At 42.8% G+C, this 20,281-nt stretch overlaps 1 protein-coding gene across 1 annotated transcript in view; it reads left to right on the forward strand.

Moving 5' to 3' along the window:
- The window catches only part of SV2C (synaptic vesicle glycoprotein 2C), a 201,973-nt gene that overhangs the window by 55,951 nt on the left and 125,741 nt on the right, over positions 1 to 20,281 (forward strand). The window contains exon 2 of the mRNA XM_019517712.1: positions 13,161 to 13,341. Within this exon, the coding sequence (XP_019373257.1) occupies positions 13,161 to 13,341 (181 nt within the window). The remainder of the gene's footprint in view (positions 1 to 13,160; positions 13,342 to 20,281) is intronic.

Consider the following 20,281-nt stretch of genomic DNA (forward strand, 5'->3'; position numbering starts at 1 on the left):
AAAAAAAAAAAAAAAAAAAAAAAAAAAAAAAAAGTTTGCAGCACTGGATCCTTAGAGAGGAGCAACAGCTTCCCTCAAACCAAAGGCTAGGTGAGTCTTTAGTCCTTGTTTCATACATGCACATGACAAGCAACTATCCTATCTAATTTACAATAAATGCAAATCCCCAAACAGTATTGCACAAGCAGTCCTTTGTTCTATTAACATTCTCTGTAATCTAATCTACTCCTGCATTCCCTTTTAAGGACATCTGCAGAGCAGGACAATTAATTATAGCCTTAGGTCTGCAGTCTGCAATCTGCTAATCCTAGTGCTAAAAGGTGAACATGACATGCACACATCACTGAAGGTTTTTTTGAAATACACACACACACACACACACACACACACACACACACACACACACACACACACACACACACGCACGTGTGTGTGTGTGTGTGTGTGTGTGTATATATATAGCTGGAGAATGGTTTAGGGAGTGGTACTCAGACTGGGAGCCCAGGGGCCACAGTTTAACCTCTTGAGGAGGCTGGAAGCAGCCCACAGGCTACCAGTTGGGCAGCCCTGTTTAGAAGGAAGAAATTTTTCTTATGTAATATGTGTCTACAGGAACATCAATTTGTGGTAAGGGAATTCTGACGTGTTTCTCCCACTTTATTTAAAAGCCTGGGAAGATAAACAGTATAATATAAGGTGAACTAAAGATCCCATAATTTCAAATATACAGAAGAATTGGAAAATCAGGAGTGGAATGGCTTTAGGAGGAGAAGCTGTAGTTCTGCCATTTCTAGAGTAATTACAGTTTTCTCATATTTGTTCTTTTCTTAATGGCAAAAGCTTTTGTTTTAATTAGATCACATTATGAACAATTTAATTAGAAGCTATGTTTGTTTCTAGCAAGCTGTTGTATGGGTAATAATTCTCTCCACAGTGTCTCTGATCAAATAGACTTAATGACTGGTAATAATCAAATATGGTTGTGAAAGATTATAATCTTTAAATTTAAGTATACATTTAACCAGGGTTAAAACAAAGATTGGTTTGAATATTACTATTACTAATAGTACAGTCTACTGTGCCAAGGGAGCCCACAGTATAGGGTGCCCATGTGGTTTGATAGTAGGGGAACCTGCACCCAGGAAGCTCAGGGGGAGGTTAGGGTGCCTGTGTGCTCTGCAGCCTCCAGCTGTTTAAAAGTTCATAGGATCATAGGAAAGTACAGCTGAAAGGGACCTCACAAGGTCATCTAGCCTAGCCCCTGCTCAAAGCAGGAACATCCCTGACTAAACCATCCTAGCCATGTATCTGTCCAACCTGCTTTTGAAAAGTTCCAGGAATGGAGATTCCACAACTACTCCTGTTCCAATGCTTGACCTCCATTCATGCTAATCTCTAATATTAGTTTCTTCAACTGCAGTTTGAGGCCTTTGCTCCTAATACTGCCGCCTACAGCCATAGAGAAAAGCCCATCTCCATCCTCTCTGTACTTGCCTTCCAGGTATTTTGAAGACTTATAAAATCAGCCATTTCCACCTTTTCTCCTCCTGACTACATACCACTAGTTCCCTCAGCCTTTCCTCAAAAGTTTTTGCTTCCCAGGCCTCTAATCAGTTTTGTCACTTTCTGCTGGACTCTTTCCAATCTGTCCCCATGTTTCTCAAAGTGTGGGACTCAAAATTGGGCACATTACTCCAGGTGAGGCCTCATTAGTGCTGAATAAAGCAAACTAATCCTTTCCCTTGATTTGCGAGAGACAATCTTGTAATTTACCCCGTCAATGCACCCCAGTAAGCTGTTGGTTTTTTTGGTTTTTTTTTTTTTTTTTTTTTTATTCTTGTAACAGGAGCACACTGGCTGATATTCAGCTTATGTTCACTCCCATGTCTTTCTCTGCAGTGCTGCAGTCTAAACCACCAACCCTAAACCGTTCTCCAGTCTGTATCTGTATATGTAATTATTCTGTCCCAAATGCACAACTTTTCACTTGTTCTTACTGAGTTTTATCTGACTGACTGTGGACCATTTATCCAGGTCATTCTGGATCCTAGAGCTACTCTCCAGAATTTCTGCAGCTCCATCCAACTTGGTATCATCCACAAATTTTCTAAAGACATGCTCAATCCCATTGTTCAAATACTGAAGCCTTTAAATAGTACCAGACTCAGAACAGATCCCTGGATGTGAGGAGAGTAGTGGACATGATGTACCTTGACTAAAGCCAGGCTTTTGTTATGGTCTTCCACAACATTCTTGCAAACAAGCTAAGGAACTATGAGTTGGATGAATGGACTGTAAAGTGGATAGAAAACTGGCTGGATCATCAGGCTCAAAAGGTAGTAATCAATGGCTGGAGGTTTAGTTGGCAGCCAGTATCAAATGGAGTATCCCAGGGGTCAGTCCTGGGGCCAGTTTTGTTCAATATGTTCATCAACAACGTGGAAGATGGGCTGGAGTGCACCCTTAGCAAGTTTGAAGAAGACAAATGCTTCTATTGTGAAGCACTCCTCTAGGTGCTTCACTATAGATTCCTTGTGGACCTGTGCCATGGTCTTTCCAGGTATCAAGGTCAGGCTGACCGGTCTGTAATTCTCTGTATCCTCCTTCTTCCCACAGAACCTCAACATGGCTCCTTACCAGCAGCAGGTGCATGCGCAGAACAAGCTGTGCTGGGGCTCCATGGGCCCTGCTGCAGCCACTTGCAGTCTGGTTACTGACTACCACAGCTGGCCCAAGGACATGGTCCAACTGCTTGTGCAGTCTCCTCGCCATCTACCACCCCCCACCCTGCTCCAAAAATTTGGCCTTACTGCCCTTTTCTCTGCTTTCGAGTAAGGTGGGGGTGGGGGGAGGTTGTTTGCTTTGGTTTTTTTGCAGTGAGCCTCTGGGTTTTCATGGAACCCACCTGAATTCACAGTTTCTGTGAAAATCATGCTATTACAAATTTTGCAGGTCCTTACAGAACAGTACATATAAGGACACTAAAGCCAGACCTGGCTTAAAAAGAGAAAACACCAGAAGTATATCTCACAGTCTGATTAGGTAGATAAGGTGTCTCAAACATATGGCTTACAGGCTGGATTCAGCCCACAGAACCATATTGTCTGGCTCCCAGAGGGGCTGAAAATATGAGGGGCAAGGCAAGTAAGGGCAGGACCCACCAATGATATCCAGGCAAGGGCACAAGTTACAGCTGTGTTTAACCCATGCAGTTGTCCTCCCTGCCACTCACTCCACTCCTGCTACCACATTCATCAGATATGGCTTGCAAGGAACTCTGCAGTTTGTATCTGGAGAGCCAGGTGAGTTATTTACCTATAAGCTAGGTCATTCCACTGTGCCCTATTTACTTTTTATCCATTTCTATCCATGTCAATGAAATGTGTATGCAGTGCTGGTTTCCCGAAGGGCATCTTCCATTTGGGCATCACATCAGAATAAGTTATCAAATTTTGTTTGTCAAGCTTTAAAAGACTGGCTACAACTGGCATCCAGGAAGCTGGTGAGTGTTGAACACTTAAGGATCTAGTCTTAGTGCCTGAAATATGTACGGAGCAAAGAACCACTCTAATATCTATCACAAATAAATTTACACTTTTAATACATTTATTTTCATCACTGCTTCCCTTTGTTAGCCTTCCAAATCAGGCATTTTAATCCATTTTCTGGAGGGAAGTGAGAAAAAGACAGTAAGAGAATCTTACTTTCCAGTAAGCTTTTCAATTTTCCAAACTGTTTGTACTGCATTTAGACAGACACTCCTTACTCTGAAAAAGAAAGGCACACAGGCTAGGGACAGACATTACACACAAACCAGTTTAAGTGATCAGAGAGTGTTTTCAACCTGTAACAGAACAGACAGACATTCAGTGCACATAAACTAGTTTGAAAATGACGGAAACTGGTTATAGATAAACCTAGTTGAATGTAGTATCAGACTTAACTGATTATGGTCAAACTGGTTTATACAATGTCTGTCCTAGATGCCTTCCTCATTTAGGTTAAACCAGAGTCCCCCAGCACCCCAGATGCTTTGCCCTGGGTGGGGCTCTCTACTCCACAGCAGAGTTGGCCCCTGCACTCTGCTCCCTGGCTGGAGCTCTGGCACAGACTTGCAGGCACAGCAGCATCTGCCTGGCTTCCCCCTGCCCCATCTCCTCTCCACTCTCCTCCCTCCACTCACTTCTCAAGCAGAGATCCCTCCTTTCTCTCTCCCACAGCATGGACAGTACCACATGCTGGCTATGCTAGCTAATGCTGAGAGGTGTCAGGACAAAGACAGACAGGACAGTGTCCGCTTAGGGCTTTGTGCAGCTAATCAACAAGTAGCTGGTAATGTCCTTCCATTCCTTCCTTGGAAAAAATTGTTTAAAAAGAGCTTGAACTAATGAGAGTGGCTTTGGTGTCTGATGGGATGATAAATGCTGTATACTGTCAGCAGTGTAAGTAAATGCTGTGTAACTCCATGCTAGCTCCATCGCTGGTCATATGCCTGCACTTCTGGAATGAAAAGGGAATGTCTATCCACCTCCAAATCAATTCAAGCTTTGCAGGTTAAACTAACCTGCAAAGATTAAATCAATTCAGGCTCAGGCCATTTGAATGTCTGTCCCTAGCCACAATGGCTGCCTATACACGTGCTCATGTGTGTTATAATTAGAATGCTTCAGTGGCACCTCACTGTGTATTAAGCCTATGTTCATTTTTAAATGGCTGCAAAGGCACTTGAGCTAAACCTCATCAAGTGACATTTAGATAAACCATTCTGGGGGCTTACATGTGATGGTGAGCTGTTTTAATTAGAGCGGCTGTCCAAGAACTGCTCTAATTAAAATACCCCCCCACCCCCACCCCTGAGCACATGTATAGACGGATTAGATAGCTGTTATGTTGCTGTAGAGCATAAAAATCCTTGGAGTATTTTGCATTTTCAGTGTGTGAAAAAGGTGAAGCAAGTTTTTACTACTTTGGAAAGGAAAACAGCAGGTGAGGAAGTTTATTTTACTCTGAAATAATTTTCTTCTCTACTGCCAGATAGCTGGTTGGGCTGGGACTACATAGTGTTTCATTGATAAAGTTAGAAATATTCAGAGCATAGCACTTGTAGTGTAATTTAAGCCATCTTCTTTTCTGAAGGAAAATGTCTTGGAGATCAGGCTGTAAATATGAGACCAATATGCATATTGCATATATCACTTCACTTGTTGGGGTTTGTTTGTTTTTGCTTTTGTTTTTTTCAAAGTTTGATTCTGATCAGTCCCAAGAATGGATAGCACCAAGAAACTGGAACAGACTATAGAGTCAGCAGTAGCATGTTCAGAATTGCAGTTGCCAGGATAGTGCTGTCTTCCAAATGACATGGCAGGCCTTGTATTATACATACATGTAAAATGGCCAGTGTTTAAAGTTTCTTAAAAAAAAAACTTAGTTTGCCAATAGGATGTTTGACATACTATTTAATGTCATTTATGCAATGTGTAAAATGTGCTAAGTGGCTTATGAAAGGAAAAAAGCCCTGTTCCAAGCCATTGACAATCTCATTATTGACATGATGTGATGGATAAGCACCAAATGCTTGGATATTTTGATTCGGGGGGTGGTGGGGATTAAGGTTAAAATAATTAATTTATGTAGATTTCTTGAAGGGTAGTTCTGTTATATTGTTCATTGTTAAAATTCTCTGTCTCTTTGTTGCTGTCATGGCATATTGTAAGTATTGCAGAAAATTTGATCTTGAGAGGTGATTTTTAATGTGGTGAAGGCTGGTCTAGGGTAATAAGTGCATTACATGCATAAAGATAGCATAGAAGAAGGCGCAAAGGAGGGAATGGGAGAACAAGAAGGCAGTTTGAAGCTATTAGCTTTGACAGCATGAAGAGTGTTCCAATGAAAAAGATATTAAATGAAATCTAACTGTAGCAGACTTCTGTAGGCTTGTAAAGGCAAATACAACAAGTACAAATTTAATGTGACAGAAAAGTGTGGGCTGGTTCAAAAGTTATCTGGGTGTGGAAGGACTCGGAGTGAGAAGTGGCATGGGCTGATTAATAGGTGGGGACAGTGATTTTTAAAACTTGTATTTCAAATGCACTTCAGGAAAATTGTCTGGGTGTGGGACGTGCCAGAGCAGTCACTAGCTGGGGAGTGGACAATGGTTTTAACTTGAGAGGGAGGTTTATAATTTGTAGAATAGTAAGAACACTGCATGAGCTGGAGAGGAAAATATGAGTGGTGAGATCCCAAGTATGCGAGTCTTAAACAGCACACCAAGGAGCATGGTCATGTTAACCACAACAAAGAAAAATGATAAATTTGGAGAGTTAAAGGAAAGAAAAGTAAGATTTGGTTTGGCATACTTCATTGTATTTTTTTCATGCATCACTAGTTAACAGTGCACTTAATAAACATACATCATTTGCAAAAAAAACCGTAAAAATATATTTAATAAGAAACAAGTATGGGTATGCATTCCTCAAGAATCAATGAGCAGGAAAAAAGTGGGTCTTGCATTATGCCATAAGATTGATTTGGTAGGGCCTTGTCAGACCAATGGGGAAGAGAATTCCACAGAATGACATCTCCAGTGGGCATACCCAGTCACAAGTTCAGATTGTTGGCTTAAGTATCCCAATAGACTTTAGCTTTCATGAAAAATGTGGCTTCTCATAATCAGATTCCAAACATTAAAGGCATCAAGAATGAAAGCCAACCATTTGAGCTGTGCACTGAAACAGATCTGAGAACATTTCAGTTGATGAAATAGTTCTTAAAAGTTTCCTGCAGTTAGCACTGTCAAGCAAGCAGTCGGCCTCCACTAGGAATGTAAATACCGATTTTAAAAAATATGCACTTAACTTGTTGGAATTACAATGGCTAAATGATTAATTGGTATCGCAACCCATGGCCTGGCCTACATGGGGCTGCTGTGGCCCAGCCTGTAGGGTGCCCTTGCCTGGCCCAGCACCAGTGGGACTCTTCCAGCCCCCCAAGGTGTGGCAGGAATTCAGCAGCTCCCCAGCCCCGGTTCCCCAGCGGTGTGCCTCACAGCGAGCCAGGCTAGCAGGCAGGTCATCTCCAGGCCCAGATGCCGATAGGCAGGGCATGCTGTGGGACTGAGCCGCAGACCCAGGAGAGCTACCTCATGCCCTCTTGCCTCCACCTTGCCCCTGCCAGGCCCTGCAGCTGGCACAGGTCCAGTCAGAGGGTGTGCACAGGCATTGCCATTGGCAGGAAGGGTACAGAGAAGCATGTGCCCTCCCCCCCCCCGAGATTGGCTCCCGACTTGGCACCACTCAGGACAGTGCCATTTTTTGCTGTGTGGGCCAGCAGCGTGTTAGGAGGGGCACTAAGCCATGGGACAGGAGTAGTGGCAGCTGCAGCAACAAAAGGCATCACATCAATAGGGGGAGGAGAGAAGGATGATTAGTTTGCACTGGTGCCTGTGGAGCCTAACTACAGGCGCTAGTCCCCTCTTCTTACTCCTCTCCTGACTTCTCCCTACTTCCTACCCTCCAGCCTGCCCTGCCACCTTCTGGTTCCTTCTGGGGCATGGCACGGCTTCCTTTCCCCCTCTTGCCTGCCAGACTATGCCCCATCCCATGCTAAATGATAACCTGTAAGCTCTTCAGGTTACTGGTTCTCACTGGACTTATTGATTAAATGATTAACTGTTTAACCGTTCACATTGCTAGTCTCCACCAGTTCTGGATTCAAAACAGTTTTCAAGAGAGTAGGTTCAATCTAACATGCAATGCAATAATTCCATGCACATGAGACATCCCAGAGCAGATCAACGATTGTCTGAAACCAACACTGTGGTTTATTTTTCAAAAGAAAAATACCCAATCCATAACATCTACTTTTGGGGTCTTCCAAAGCAGAGACCCTGAGCACAACCTTATGGCACACCCTCAGGACCCTTCCAAGCTGTCTAGCTGGCTAAATTGTTGGTTTCTGGTATGTTTCACAGTTGTTGTAAGTGAATGGCCAGGTGTATTTTGTCAACAGTGGACCTGGTGTCAGGAGGAAATTTATAAGGACATGCCCTTAAAATCATGCTAAAAATCAGCAAGATAACTAGTATCAAGAGATGCTTTGAGAAGTCACTTAACTGCTGTCTTTTTGAGGGAAGCTGACACCCTGGCATGACAGTCTCAGGGTTGAGGCACAATGGACTTGTCATCTGTGTTCAGGCCATTTGCAGTTCATGGACAAGGCTATGGTCTAGAATTTTCCACAGCTTATGTTATATTGGGCAGTAACTGTAGGAAAGGGGTTATTGTTGGGATAGGGCACCAATAATGATTAAGGGGGTACAAATGCTTTCCTCATTCCCAGATGAGCTGAGGAATGGGTGGCTGTTCTTTTGATCCAGATAATGAGTTTCATATGCTCTAGTTATCCTGATCAGGGAATCTGAAAGTCTGATTTCTTTTCAGTAAAGATGATGCAAGATAAGAGCAGCTCTACTAGAACAGTCTGCTCACAAGCATGTGAGCTAATGTTTCTGTTTCAGTAGAATATTTATCTGGTTATGTTATGTACATGGAAAAAGTACAGTGATCGGATTTAAGAAGTCAATGCATTTTGTTTGAGGTGCCAAGAAAAATGAATTAAAGTAAATGCTGGAAATTGGGCTGTACATATACAAAAAAGTAGAACTCTTGGTTCCAAAATGATACCTTTTATTACACCAACTGGGAAATCGCAATAAAATTGTCCTTTTCTGCAAGGTTTTGGGATCAAAGTCTCTTCGTCAGGCTCTGGGAAAAGAATAGATGGTACAGGATGGTAAAAAAAATCCCCATAGGTAGGAAATATACTTCATTTTTGCACAGAGGGAGCTGAAGATGAATGGTTGTCCCTCTGGGTCCATGCGAGTGTCTTTGAGAGCTGTGTTGAGTTGCCCTTTGATGTGTAGATCGGGTAGAATTCCTTCCCCAGAGGTGTCAGATGGCAGGCTTGGAGGTAAAAAAATCTTTCTTGTTCTGCAGTGAAGCTTAAAATCCAAAATGGGACTGTGCATCCAGAAGAATGTGGTATAATTGTTCAGGTTCTGCGGGGGCAAACCTGGGATACTTGACATGATCCAAAGCCTACATAGTTATTCATGTACTTGTTTTTGAAGTGGCCTATCTGAGCACCTTACCACAAGTAAAATATATTTCATTAACTTTTTGGAATAGACAGTGTTCATGAGACTCCTACCACAAGGATTTTTCAGTCTATGACTGTCTGTCTATGATTTCTTTTAGCTACGTATAATTCAGGACTAAATGCAAAATTAACACTCAGACATCGTCAGATAGTTACTATTTACTAGAGGACCTTAGATTCATAAATAAATGGATAATGATTATGTTACTATTATTCTTTTATTATTCAGTATTGGTATTGAGATGGCATCCAAAGATACTAATCCAGAATGAGGTCACCATTATGCAAACTTGAAAAAAAATATTTTCAAGTTTGCCAGCTGTAATTTGGATAGTAAACATTCATACACATTATAGAACTGCATCTAACTTTTCTTTATGTAACACCTGTTTTAAATGGTATATGTGGAAAAAGCACAGGCATGTAGAATTGCTCATAAAAATTTAAAGGGAACTGTGGTGTTTTGTCACGTGACAGTCTTCAGCAATGGTTTTCCATGCAACCACTTCTGGTATGACTATTTGTGATTTCAAATATTAAAATAATTTTTCATTAAAACTTTTAGCAATCAATTTAAATGAACTTGATGCACATGTTCATGACAGCAGATATCAATCATTAAATATATTCCGTCACTTCCTCTCCTTTTGAAGTTGCTCTCTACAGATAGCATTGATGTTCCAGGAGCCCACTACTCTAAATACTGACAACTGAAGTCCAGTGGCCATGGGACTTTCCAGTTCCTGCATTCCAAGAATGTTCTTGCCTGAACCAATAAAGTTGAGGGAGAAGGTCTTGCTAATAAGCTACTTGCTTCCAGCTTCTCTTCTTTTATATGCTTGTTCTGTTTAAGATATAGGGCAGCAGCCCATGGTAGCAGTTTCAGTAGGGTGCAGGAGATGGTGAGGAGGAACAGTAGGCACACAGCAAAAGTAAAATAAAAATCTCGGTTGATCTAGATAGAGCTTAGGAACAGTCCCTGCCTCTAACAATCTGCTTTAGTGTGTTGGATATCAGTCTCCAAGACTGTAAACTATGAACTTGTCTATACAAGGAAGTTAGTGTGTAGGGTGTGAATTCCAACTCCTCTGCACTCATAATCTGTGTAGACCTCTTAATATGTGCTCAGGGCAATGGAACTTAAAGTGTGGACACAATTTGCATCTGTTGTGCTACAAAAAGTGACCATCCACATGTTCAGGTCATCTATAGCAACCCTCAAATGGTTGATCTGCTCCTGAAAAATGTACTTCTTTCAAAGAAGAGCTTCTCCTTAGGGGCTTTTTGTAGCCCCATGTGTAAAGTGAGGGGACAATTACACATAGCACAACAGTATCTCTCAGGTCCCCAGAATGCTGCACTGCTCTAATCTTACCTCATCCCCACTTCTAGTGGGATCCTCTTGCCACTTCCAGTGCACCCATAGCATTGGTTACAGCCAGAAGTAGATCCAGGATTTTGCAAAGGAAGTCCAGGGAGCAGCAACCCATGCTGTAGAGGTGGCTGCACCTCCTGCTTTCAGCCTCCTTGGCTCTTCCCCACTAACCCTACTACCAATACAGGCAGACTGTGCCACAAGAACAACACTTGGAGACTTTTTAAAGTCCCTGATGCAGGTATAAATTCTCACTCCTTCCTTTCTCTCCCTGTTCAGGGGCATGTCCCATCTTCTCTTCCCCCACCTGCCATCATCACTGTTCCTGCTGTCCCAGAGGCAAAGGGAGCTCCGCAGTCACTCCAGCTGGGTTGTGTAGGGGCTGGGCTCAGCCTGGGACAATGGTAGCAGTACTGGGCAGACAGGGTCTCCCTCCCCGTGTCTGTTCCTGGGCTACCAGAGAACACCCCAGGGGAACCAAGCAAGGAGGGGGAATGAATTGCTGCCACCACTTCGTCCGTTCCAAGCTGACCCCAGCCACCACAGCCTGGCTGGAGAAGAACAGGAGCTCCCTTTGCTACTGGGATAGTGGGGACAGCAAAAGGGAGGGGAAGGGACATGCCTCTGGGAATGGAAGGTGGACCTCTTACCTTTTTTGAGGACTTAAAGTCCCCAGCTGCTGTTTCTGCAGCATGGTCAGTCCCCAGTTGCACCACTGCACCGCCTGTGGACCCGCCCCGGACTGCAGCCAAAACAGCTGCCTCTACCACCAACACTGGGAGTATCAGCAAGAGCTGGTGCCCTTGCAGCACCAAGCATGGCCTCCCACCAACTGCAAAAAAGGAGAAAACAAAGAGTAGCTCTCCTCAACCCTCCTGCCTCCATAGGGACTTGGGGGGCTGTCTCTGACCACTGCTGCTGCTGGTGGCAGCTGCCAGTTGACTACTGGCTACCAGTATCCCTTCCCTAGCAGGAAAGAGTACATGTTATCAGTGATCTGGCTCACTGACAGGGTCCCCTGGGGCTGAGGAGCAAAGGAACCCTTTGGTTTAGAGCACCTCCTTGAGGTGAACCTGGATCCAGGGGTGTATGCCCCCATAGCGCTTCATTTTTGTAGGTCTACAAAGTGCCTCAGTACTTAGTAGTGCTATGAATGAGCATGTGTCCCTAGCCTTATTCTGCTTTAAAATAGAACTTGGCAGAAAGACATTCCTTCTTTACACTTGGCACATCTACACAGTTAGTGGAGGTAGTGCAGAGTTGCTGTGCACTGTACATTCATACCCTAGCTTACTACACTACATTTAAGTTCCCCATGGTAAACTTGCCTTAAGATCTCACAAACCTTGTTTGTTGCCTTGTTTGTTTTGGTGTGTGGGGGAGGGGGGGTTCGGTTTGTTTTTGGGGTGGAGTCTGAGTTGCATTGCATTATGCTATCAATTTCCAACCATCAAATTTGACACCTTTTTGATCAGTGTTATAAAGTAATTGTCATTGAGATCATTTTGCTAAGTGTATATGGCCAAAATATTTTCTATTTCAAGTTTCTGCTATTGTAGATTATATTTCTCCAACTATGTATATTTTGTAGATCCAGAGATTAGTATAAGTGCTTGTGTGCAATTAAAACAGGCAAACAAAACTTTTCAATTTAGTCTGAGTACATGAGGCCCTATACATGAAACTGCCAAGGCACTGGCTAGTCTGTTTTCCTTATTTAAGGCAGGAAAGAAAAAAACCTGAATAAACAAACATTTTAGAAAGTTATATTAATTTTTCAGTGTTACTAATGTAAGATGATAGTAATATATGTTAATAAATCTTAAATATGATTTTTCTTTAGACATTTCTCCTTTTTCTTGAGTTGTAATTTAATTTATTGATAAGCTGGTTAATCAGTAGTATATCATTTGTTATATTTTAGTTTAAAACTGTATCCAAAAAAGACTTTCACTGCCTTATTCTTAATATGTGCAGATATATTTAAAACCTTCTTTGGACAGAGCATTATTCAAATCCTTTGCCTTGTGCAGGACAGTACCTTTTTGAATATCAACAACTATTGTAGAAAAAAGAAAGAAACAAACAATGAAGTGGGGCTTTTTCCATTCTGCAGCACTGTGATGACCAGTATTTTATGTTTCTTAACCTTTCTCATTTTGGCTAAACACATCTTGTTTTTAACAGGTATTGGAAGCTAATGGTCCTGTACCTGACTTCTTATTTTAACAGAAAATTTCAGACAGTGTTTTTCTACAGAAGAGATTTTAATTTTTGTGGCATTCAACATGAATGCAGCATATTACTGTGGGAACCCTTTTCCTATACTTCATGATCATCTGTCTGTATTTTAATTGTTTAGCTGGAGGCATCTAGTTTAATAAAGTATTAAGGCTAAGTGTGTCTGCTAACAAACAAGTGAGACATAGGGAGTCTATTCTTTTCTAGATACATATGCAAATCTATATACATAAGTCCTTTATAAACAGATAGAAAAAATCCCTAAGGTATTATTTCACAAAGAAAATTTGCTGGAAAAAATGTTCTAATAAATGATGATTTTTTTTGTTGTCAATTCCTGTCAGTTGTATAGCTCACAAAGTAACATCTTGTTTTCTGTGTGTTTCAGGTAGCATAGTGTACCTTGGGATGATGGTGGGGGCATTCTTCTGGGGAGGCTTGGCAGACAAGGTGGGAAGGAGGCAGTCTCTCCTGATATGTATGTCTATCAATGGATTCTTTGCCTTCCTTTCATCATTTGTCCAGGGCTATGGCTTCTTTCTCTTCTGTCGCTTATTTTCTGGATTTGGGTAAGCTCTTCTGCTTCCTTTTATTTCTGTAATTCTTCTGTACTTATGAACTTGCTATATGCTTCCTTATATTTGGAAATGAACATTATATGATGTGGGATTATTGTCTTATCTACATGTCAGAAGAGTTACACAATGCATATGTGACTAACCTTAAAAGATTGAACCAGTTGGAAGAAAAAAAAGTCTTATGGTGAGGACAGGACTGGAAACCTAGATGATTTGGGTTCAGATCCTGTTTTATGGATACCCTTTTGTGAATTTGGACAACTAACTTAATTTTTATTGCCTCTCTTTTCCCATATGTAATTTTTGCCAAAGTGCAAACTAATGCTTTCCTCAAAGGCATATTGTGAGACTGCATTAATATTTATATAAAGCCTTTTTATATCCTAACATTACTGTGATACAGAGTGCTACTAACAATAAGGATTGTTATCTGTAAAAACTCACCTTGATGGACTTCTGCCCCATATTACAGGCTTTGCCATGAAATCACTTTGTGGCTCTAAGTTTGTTTAGAATCTTTTCATTTTGCTATAAAGAAAATGGAGAAGAGATTGGTAAAGAAAAGATTAGTAGCTGAAACTCTCTTACCCAGCAATTTTAAACCCTGCCTAGGTCAGTGTCAAGGTACATTAGTGGAGATAGCTCAGGAAAACTTCTGCAGTGTTTGTTTTACCTCTGGTTTTGTGAACAAGCATGGCTTTTGGTCACAAGAACTAGCAGCATGACTCCTCTGGTAGGTACTACATACACAAAGGGTGAAACTTCCCCAAAGATGTTAGCTACATTTCCATCTTATGCTACTTATTTTTGCATATAGCGGCTGGACTGTAGGAACAGTGAGGATGTCTAGCTTCCTCACCCCATTCTGGCAGCTGCTTCTGGAATAATGATAGAAACAGCTTTGAGATCTCAACTGTTCCCTTTTGGTCTCTCTGTTTAATGAGCTCTTTATCATTTTGCTACCTGTGAGCTCTATACCAAGTACAGGCTGATCAGGCTAAGATAACCAAACCCAGCAGAAGTCCTTCTGCCAAGATAAGGGTCCATCCTGCCAGGAAATATATACTGCTTCCATTCAGTCCTGAGAGGCCACACAAAATTTGTATGCCTTCCTGTGTAAAGTCTGTGCAACTGTAAAAGAACATGGATTTGAATAAGAGTCTATTTTTTAGAGTACCTATAGGATGACAGCTGTCACCTTTTCCTGAAGGTACAGTAATTGACCCAATATTAATTTCCCTGGTTATTTTAAAAATTATAGTATTAGATTTGGAACTTAATTGTCCACCAGAAATCTCCTGGGCTGTGATATATTAAAATCATCACACATTGGTAAGGTAGTTGTATGATACAGTGAGGGTTGAATTGGCCAAGGACCTGTAGGAAACACACCATTAGCTTCCAGGAAGACACTGTCATGTCCCAGGGCTGATCCAGCCATTAGGTGAACTAGGCGGTCACCTAGGGTGCCAAAATTTGTGGGGCACCAAAATGATATGCAGCACAAAATAACAGGAACATTGTTCTAAATAACAGCTCTGGCTGGCTACGGCTTCACCTTGATCTAAGACCTTTGGTTCGGTAAGGGTAGAAAGACATCTGAAAAAGTCTTGGAGGAAAGATCACTAGAATCGACCACCATCACAGCTAGAACTCCTGGTTACCTCCACACAGCTATATCAAGGGATTGGACATGGCTTTAAGTGCATTTCATGGCTCTCTCTTGCTCCCCTCATGACTCCTACCTTTTCAGCTCTCAAGCGGACTTATGATAAGAGCATTCCGCTGGCAATGTCATCCTAAAAGATATATTGGAAGTGGTGGGGGCGCTGAGGCCCTGTCATGTCCCAGTATTCCTTCCAGTAACTGTGCTCTGAAGTTCTTAGTAGTGCCTATAGTTCATGAAAGACCCAGTGCAGCCTGAAACTAGAAATACATTCTCATAAGTACTGCAGAAAGTTGGATTTTTTTGATAGGAAGATTTTTTTCATCTGCAGCTCTGTAAAGGAGTGGCTATTATCTGATTATCTTGCCAGTTATGACTACTCTCAATAAAGCAAGTTAGCATTTTTGTTGGATCTTTTGCTTAAAGATTTAAGAGGCCATGACCGTCATGTCTGAAAGGGCATTCACTAAGGGTTGCTTGCAGTGCCTCAGGTAAGGTAACTATTTCAGCAGCAGAAGCAGTAACTACAAAGAAGGCTTTCTTTGCCAAAAAAGATCCTGATTTATTTCAGGGTGTGCAAAGCAAGATGGAAGACCTGCTTTTTATAGCTATAACTTGGCAGTGGGAAGGTGATGGGAGTGCACCATCAAGGATTCTAGAATACACATTGCATTCTTGGACATACATCAACTATCTACATCAACAGTGCACACTTGTTTTACTTCATGTGATTGCTCACATAGTAAAACTGGGAATAAGGTGTGAAAGGCACAAAATAGCATAACTAACACAAATATATTGCTAGTGAACTGACATTTCCCTGAGAGAGACGAGCATCTGAGAAATGAGAATTCTGGGTAACAAGCAAACTCATCTCCTCATATGGAAAGTGGTTCATGAGAAGCATGACTCCTTAAACAGAGAAAACTCAAAAGGAGATTCGACCTGGAAACAAAGTCTAGAACAGCTTTAAAACACTAGCTTCTGAAATGGAAAATGCCTGGACAAAGAATGAGAGCCATATGCATTAGGGGCTACTGAGGGTCTCACTAACACTTTTCAGAAAAACAGGCACCTTGTTACCTCCATCCCATCTTGTAAGTTCTTAAGGGAACACATCTTCAGTACCAGGGCAAGACTGTTACTATGCATTAAAAATAACTCTGAATCGTTAATCATAGCTAAAGAACGTTATCTAAGTTTCTAGAGACTCGTTAAATAAATCACAAAACTTTTATTTATTAATGTAATTTAATAAGTGATTACTTGGTTATTCTAAGCTGAATTCTTAGAAAAGAATGAGCTTAAATTTTAAAATCTGTCTGTAAATATATAACATGTTTGTGCTTCCTCAGCAGATTTTCATGATCTGTAAGGTTCCTTCCAGCCCCTAACAACTATGAAACTATTAATGCTGAAACTAGAAAATATGTTATTTTCGTTCACCACTGTAGTACTTGTGAAAATAACCTGGGTTTACAGGCACTGAAAAGATGACTGAAAGAAAGCATGTGTCCTGAATGCAGTTACAGCATAGGGATTCTTCAGGTAACAAGTAATTGGTGATGTAAAATGAAACGGACACCTTTTCAGTCAAGGACAAAGAAGTTTTCAGTTAATGTTGTTTTATCTTGGTTTATTAGGGTTATCATGTGCCTGGGTTTTCCTGGACATGTCCTCTCTTTTGACCCTCTCCCAGGCACTTCCAGCTTGGCTTCTTGGGGCTGGGGTAACGGGGCAAGGTGACTGGCTATCAGGATCGTGTGCTCTGCATGTGGGCCTGGCAGCCGCTCGCAAGTAAAAGAGCCAGAGACACAGAGAGAGTGTCTGTGTGTGCGCCTGGGTGTGAGCTGCATGGGCAACAAGGCTCGGGGGGAAGAAGGGAGAGGGGGCTGTGGATCAGGACTGAGGGGCACCTGCAGGGGTGGGAGATGGTAGGGGCTGCAGATTGGGAGTGAGGGGCACTGGCAGGGCTGGGGGTACAGGGTACAGTGGGTCAGGAGTGAAAGGCAGCAGCAGGCCTTGCGGGGCTGTGCCTTAGGAGTAAGGGGCAGAGCCAGGACACGGGTATATCACTGCCGCCTCCCTCCCCTGGCCCCCTCCTCTCCTCTTCTCTCTTCCTCCCCCCTCCAGGTATCCTCTTTTTTGATACTTGAAATATGGTTACCCTAGGTTTATAAACTGAAAAATGTGCCCCAGAATTCTTCTCTGAAGCATTTTTTTTCTTTTCCTTGAACCAGACTTTATCAATTTGCTTGGTTTCTTTCTCTAACCAGATAATATAACAGAAGAAGTTAGGCTACAGATTTTATGTGGGGAGAACATTTTTCACTAACTTTAATAGATCAAAACCTGTAAGTCCTCTTGACTCTTATAGTTTGTATTTATGTATTTGTATTTCCTACAATACAATACCAATGACTGTCATTCTCTTAAGGCAGGAACAGGCAATTATTTGGGCCCAAGGGCCACATAGACTGTTGGGTCAGCTGTCATGGGACAGGTCAGCACTCCCCCCCCCTCACTTCCCCCCACCCTCCTGCACAACAACTCACCAAAACACCATATGTGGGATGGGGCTCCAGACAGTGGTGTTAAGCAGGATGGGTGGGCAAGGCTGGGATCACAGGGCAGGGTTATGGGTTGGTGATAGTGCAGGGCCAGGGCTGGGTCAGAGCCACGATCTGCTGCCTGCATGACCCTGTGACGGGCATGGGTTCCATAGTCAGGGGTATGCAAGGAGCAGATCCCAGCTCTGCACTGGCACCGCCTCGTGATCCCAGCCGTAGACACAGCTCACTGCCTGCCTGTGCTCCCTGCCCACACAGCTCCCCAGAGCTGCACCTAGGGTGGGATCTTGGGGTAGTGACAGCACAGGGCTGGGGCAGAATCGGAAGCTGCCACTAGGCCTTGCTGTGGCACCACAGCACCCGTAAGCATGAATGATGCATGCCCCTAGAGGCTGGGGGAGCATGGCGACTGCCTGCAGGCAGTGGTGGCAGCGGGGGCATGGCAGTGGCAAGTGGGGAGCTCCCGCAGGCGGCCACAGCAGTGGTGGGGGGGTGGATGGTAAGCAGTGGTGAATGGTGACTACTTTTTTCAGGGGTGCACCACCAATCTCAGGGGGTGCACATGCACCCGGGTGCACCCCCTACGCATCACCAATACCCATGAGGGGGAGAGGAGGATGCGAGCCCCATGTAAGAGGCTCAGGAGGAACCTAGCCTTACAGTAGCTAAGTGACCAGGCCTATTATTTAGACCAGCTTACTCTGGGATGCTCACATGGTGGTAGCAGCCCCCAGCCCCACTGGCTCAGCATGGGGTGGAGTGGCGCATGGTCAGTGGCAGCAGTGGGAACCCTGGTAAGGACACTGTGTCCAGAGCTGAGCCCCAGCTTCAGATGCAGCTCTCTGTCCAGCTGTGCACAGTCTCCATGGAGCCCCAGATGCAGCACCCTCACAGGGGCTCCTGATGCTGCCACTGCCTCCATGCTTCTGCACCTCATGCTGAGCCAGTGAGGCTGGGGGACGCCACCACCATGCAGCCATCTCAGTGTCAGCTGTGGGCTGGCATAAGACGGGGTGCCCCAGTGCCACCCAGCAGGGCCGAGGGACCCACCTCAGTCCAGGTTAAATCACTCTATGTTACACAAATTGCCAATTGCTCAAATCGTGAGTGAAACCGTATGAGGGGAGATAAGGCAAAGTGCCGTGTTTATTAATTACATAGAACAAAAACATACAAAGACTTCACAGAGACAAACACAAAGACAAATACAAAGACAAACACACTTATCATTCACACAGAAAAACACACGCAGACAAACACATTCTATGGAAATGTTATAGTTACCAGCTTGCTTGCTCAATGTTAGCACTGGGTGGCCAGCCCAGACTCATTGAGGGTGATGGGAGTGGGGGTGAACAGATGCGGCTGTGCTCCTTGATGTTGCAGAGTGTGCATTCCCCACTCTGGCATTGCTGCATCCCACTTTTATCAGGATTTCAAGTCTTTGTCTGAAGTCGAGGTACTTTTCCATTTGCACGTCTCTATCCACATGTTGTTTCTCATATTTCTTTTCGTTATCTCAGCTTGAGGTCACTCCTGTTGTAAAAGTCATTCTTCCAGCCCTGAAAGTTGTTTAGACTAAATTGCAGGACATGCAAAATTCCTCCTTTATCCTGTTGCTTAGCCTATCTCCTCTGCACCTGGTCACAGACTGGTTCTTCAGCCATCCATCTAACAGTTCATTGTCTGGTAAACTTGCATATTCACCACCTTAGCAAACCTCCTCTTGCTTACACAGGCACACTCTAAACATTCCATCCACTCTTCATTCTTTCAATCATACTACTATCCTTAATATAAAGTTCATAGCTTGATTACAGATAGAAATGATTACACATAGTGTGTGTGTGTGTGTGTGTGTGTGTGTGTGTGTGTGTGTGTGTGTGTGTGTGTATGTATTACTGTCAATATAATGTTATCAATACCTAATCTAAACATAACCTTATTCAAATATCAAGATTTCTAAGCTAACGTGTTCTGGCCTTGTGTTTACATATTGTTTGAATTAATCATGAGAGAAACTTTATTTAAACACACACTACACATGGGCCAGATCTGGCCCATGAGTTGCATTTTGCCCGCCCCTGCTCTAAGGGAAAAACAGTTTATATCAGATGTATTGTGAGGGTTTTCATTTTGAAAATTTTCATGGCATTTTTCATGAGAACATCTTGGAGGGCATCTCTGAAGTATTTTAATCTCTGGATTCCTCTGACCCACCATCTTTACAAAGACTGCTGATTACTGTGGAAGAAATCAAACTTCGCATTGTGGTTGAATCTGGCCAATTTGCTGGATCATACATATCTCCTTCAAGGGAAATAGTGTTGTCAGATTTTTCTATGTTAACAGCCTGTGCGCATTTTGCACTACTGTCCTTTTCCTCAGTCTTGATACAATCACTGGAGTCCATTAATTCAGCATTTTCCTCACTAGCCGAAACACTTTTAGAAAGCATAAACATTTCCAGCGACTCTTTCAGTGCCTTATCCTTTTCTTCTCTTTTCTTTTTTTGTCTGCCTTTTTTCCGCACGTGAGCTATATTTTCTCCATTTGTCTCTGTCCCTACTAATACTAGCCATTGTATGCTACTGACAGGGCCGTAGCCCTGTATATTGCCTACTGTATATAACTGTGGAAGAAATTAAACTTTGTGTTGTTGTTGAATCAGAACTGACAGAGCCAGCTTTTCTTT

This window comes from Gavialis gangeticus, unplaced genomic scaffold, assembly GCF_001723915.1.
Source record: "Gavialis gangeticus isolate Ggan-Ray unplaced genomic scaffold, GavGan_comp1, whole genome shotgun sequence".
NCBI lineage: Eukaryota > Metazoa > Chordata > Crocodylia > Gavialidae > Gavialis > Gavialis gangeticus.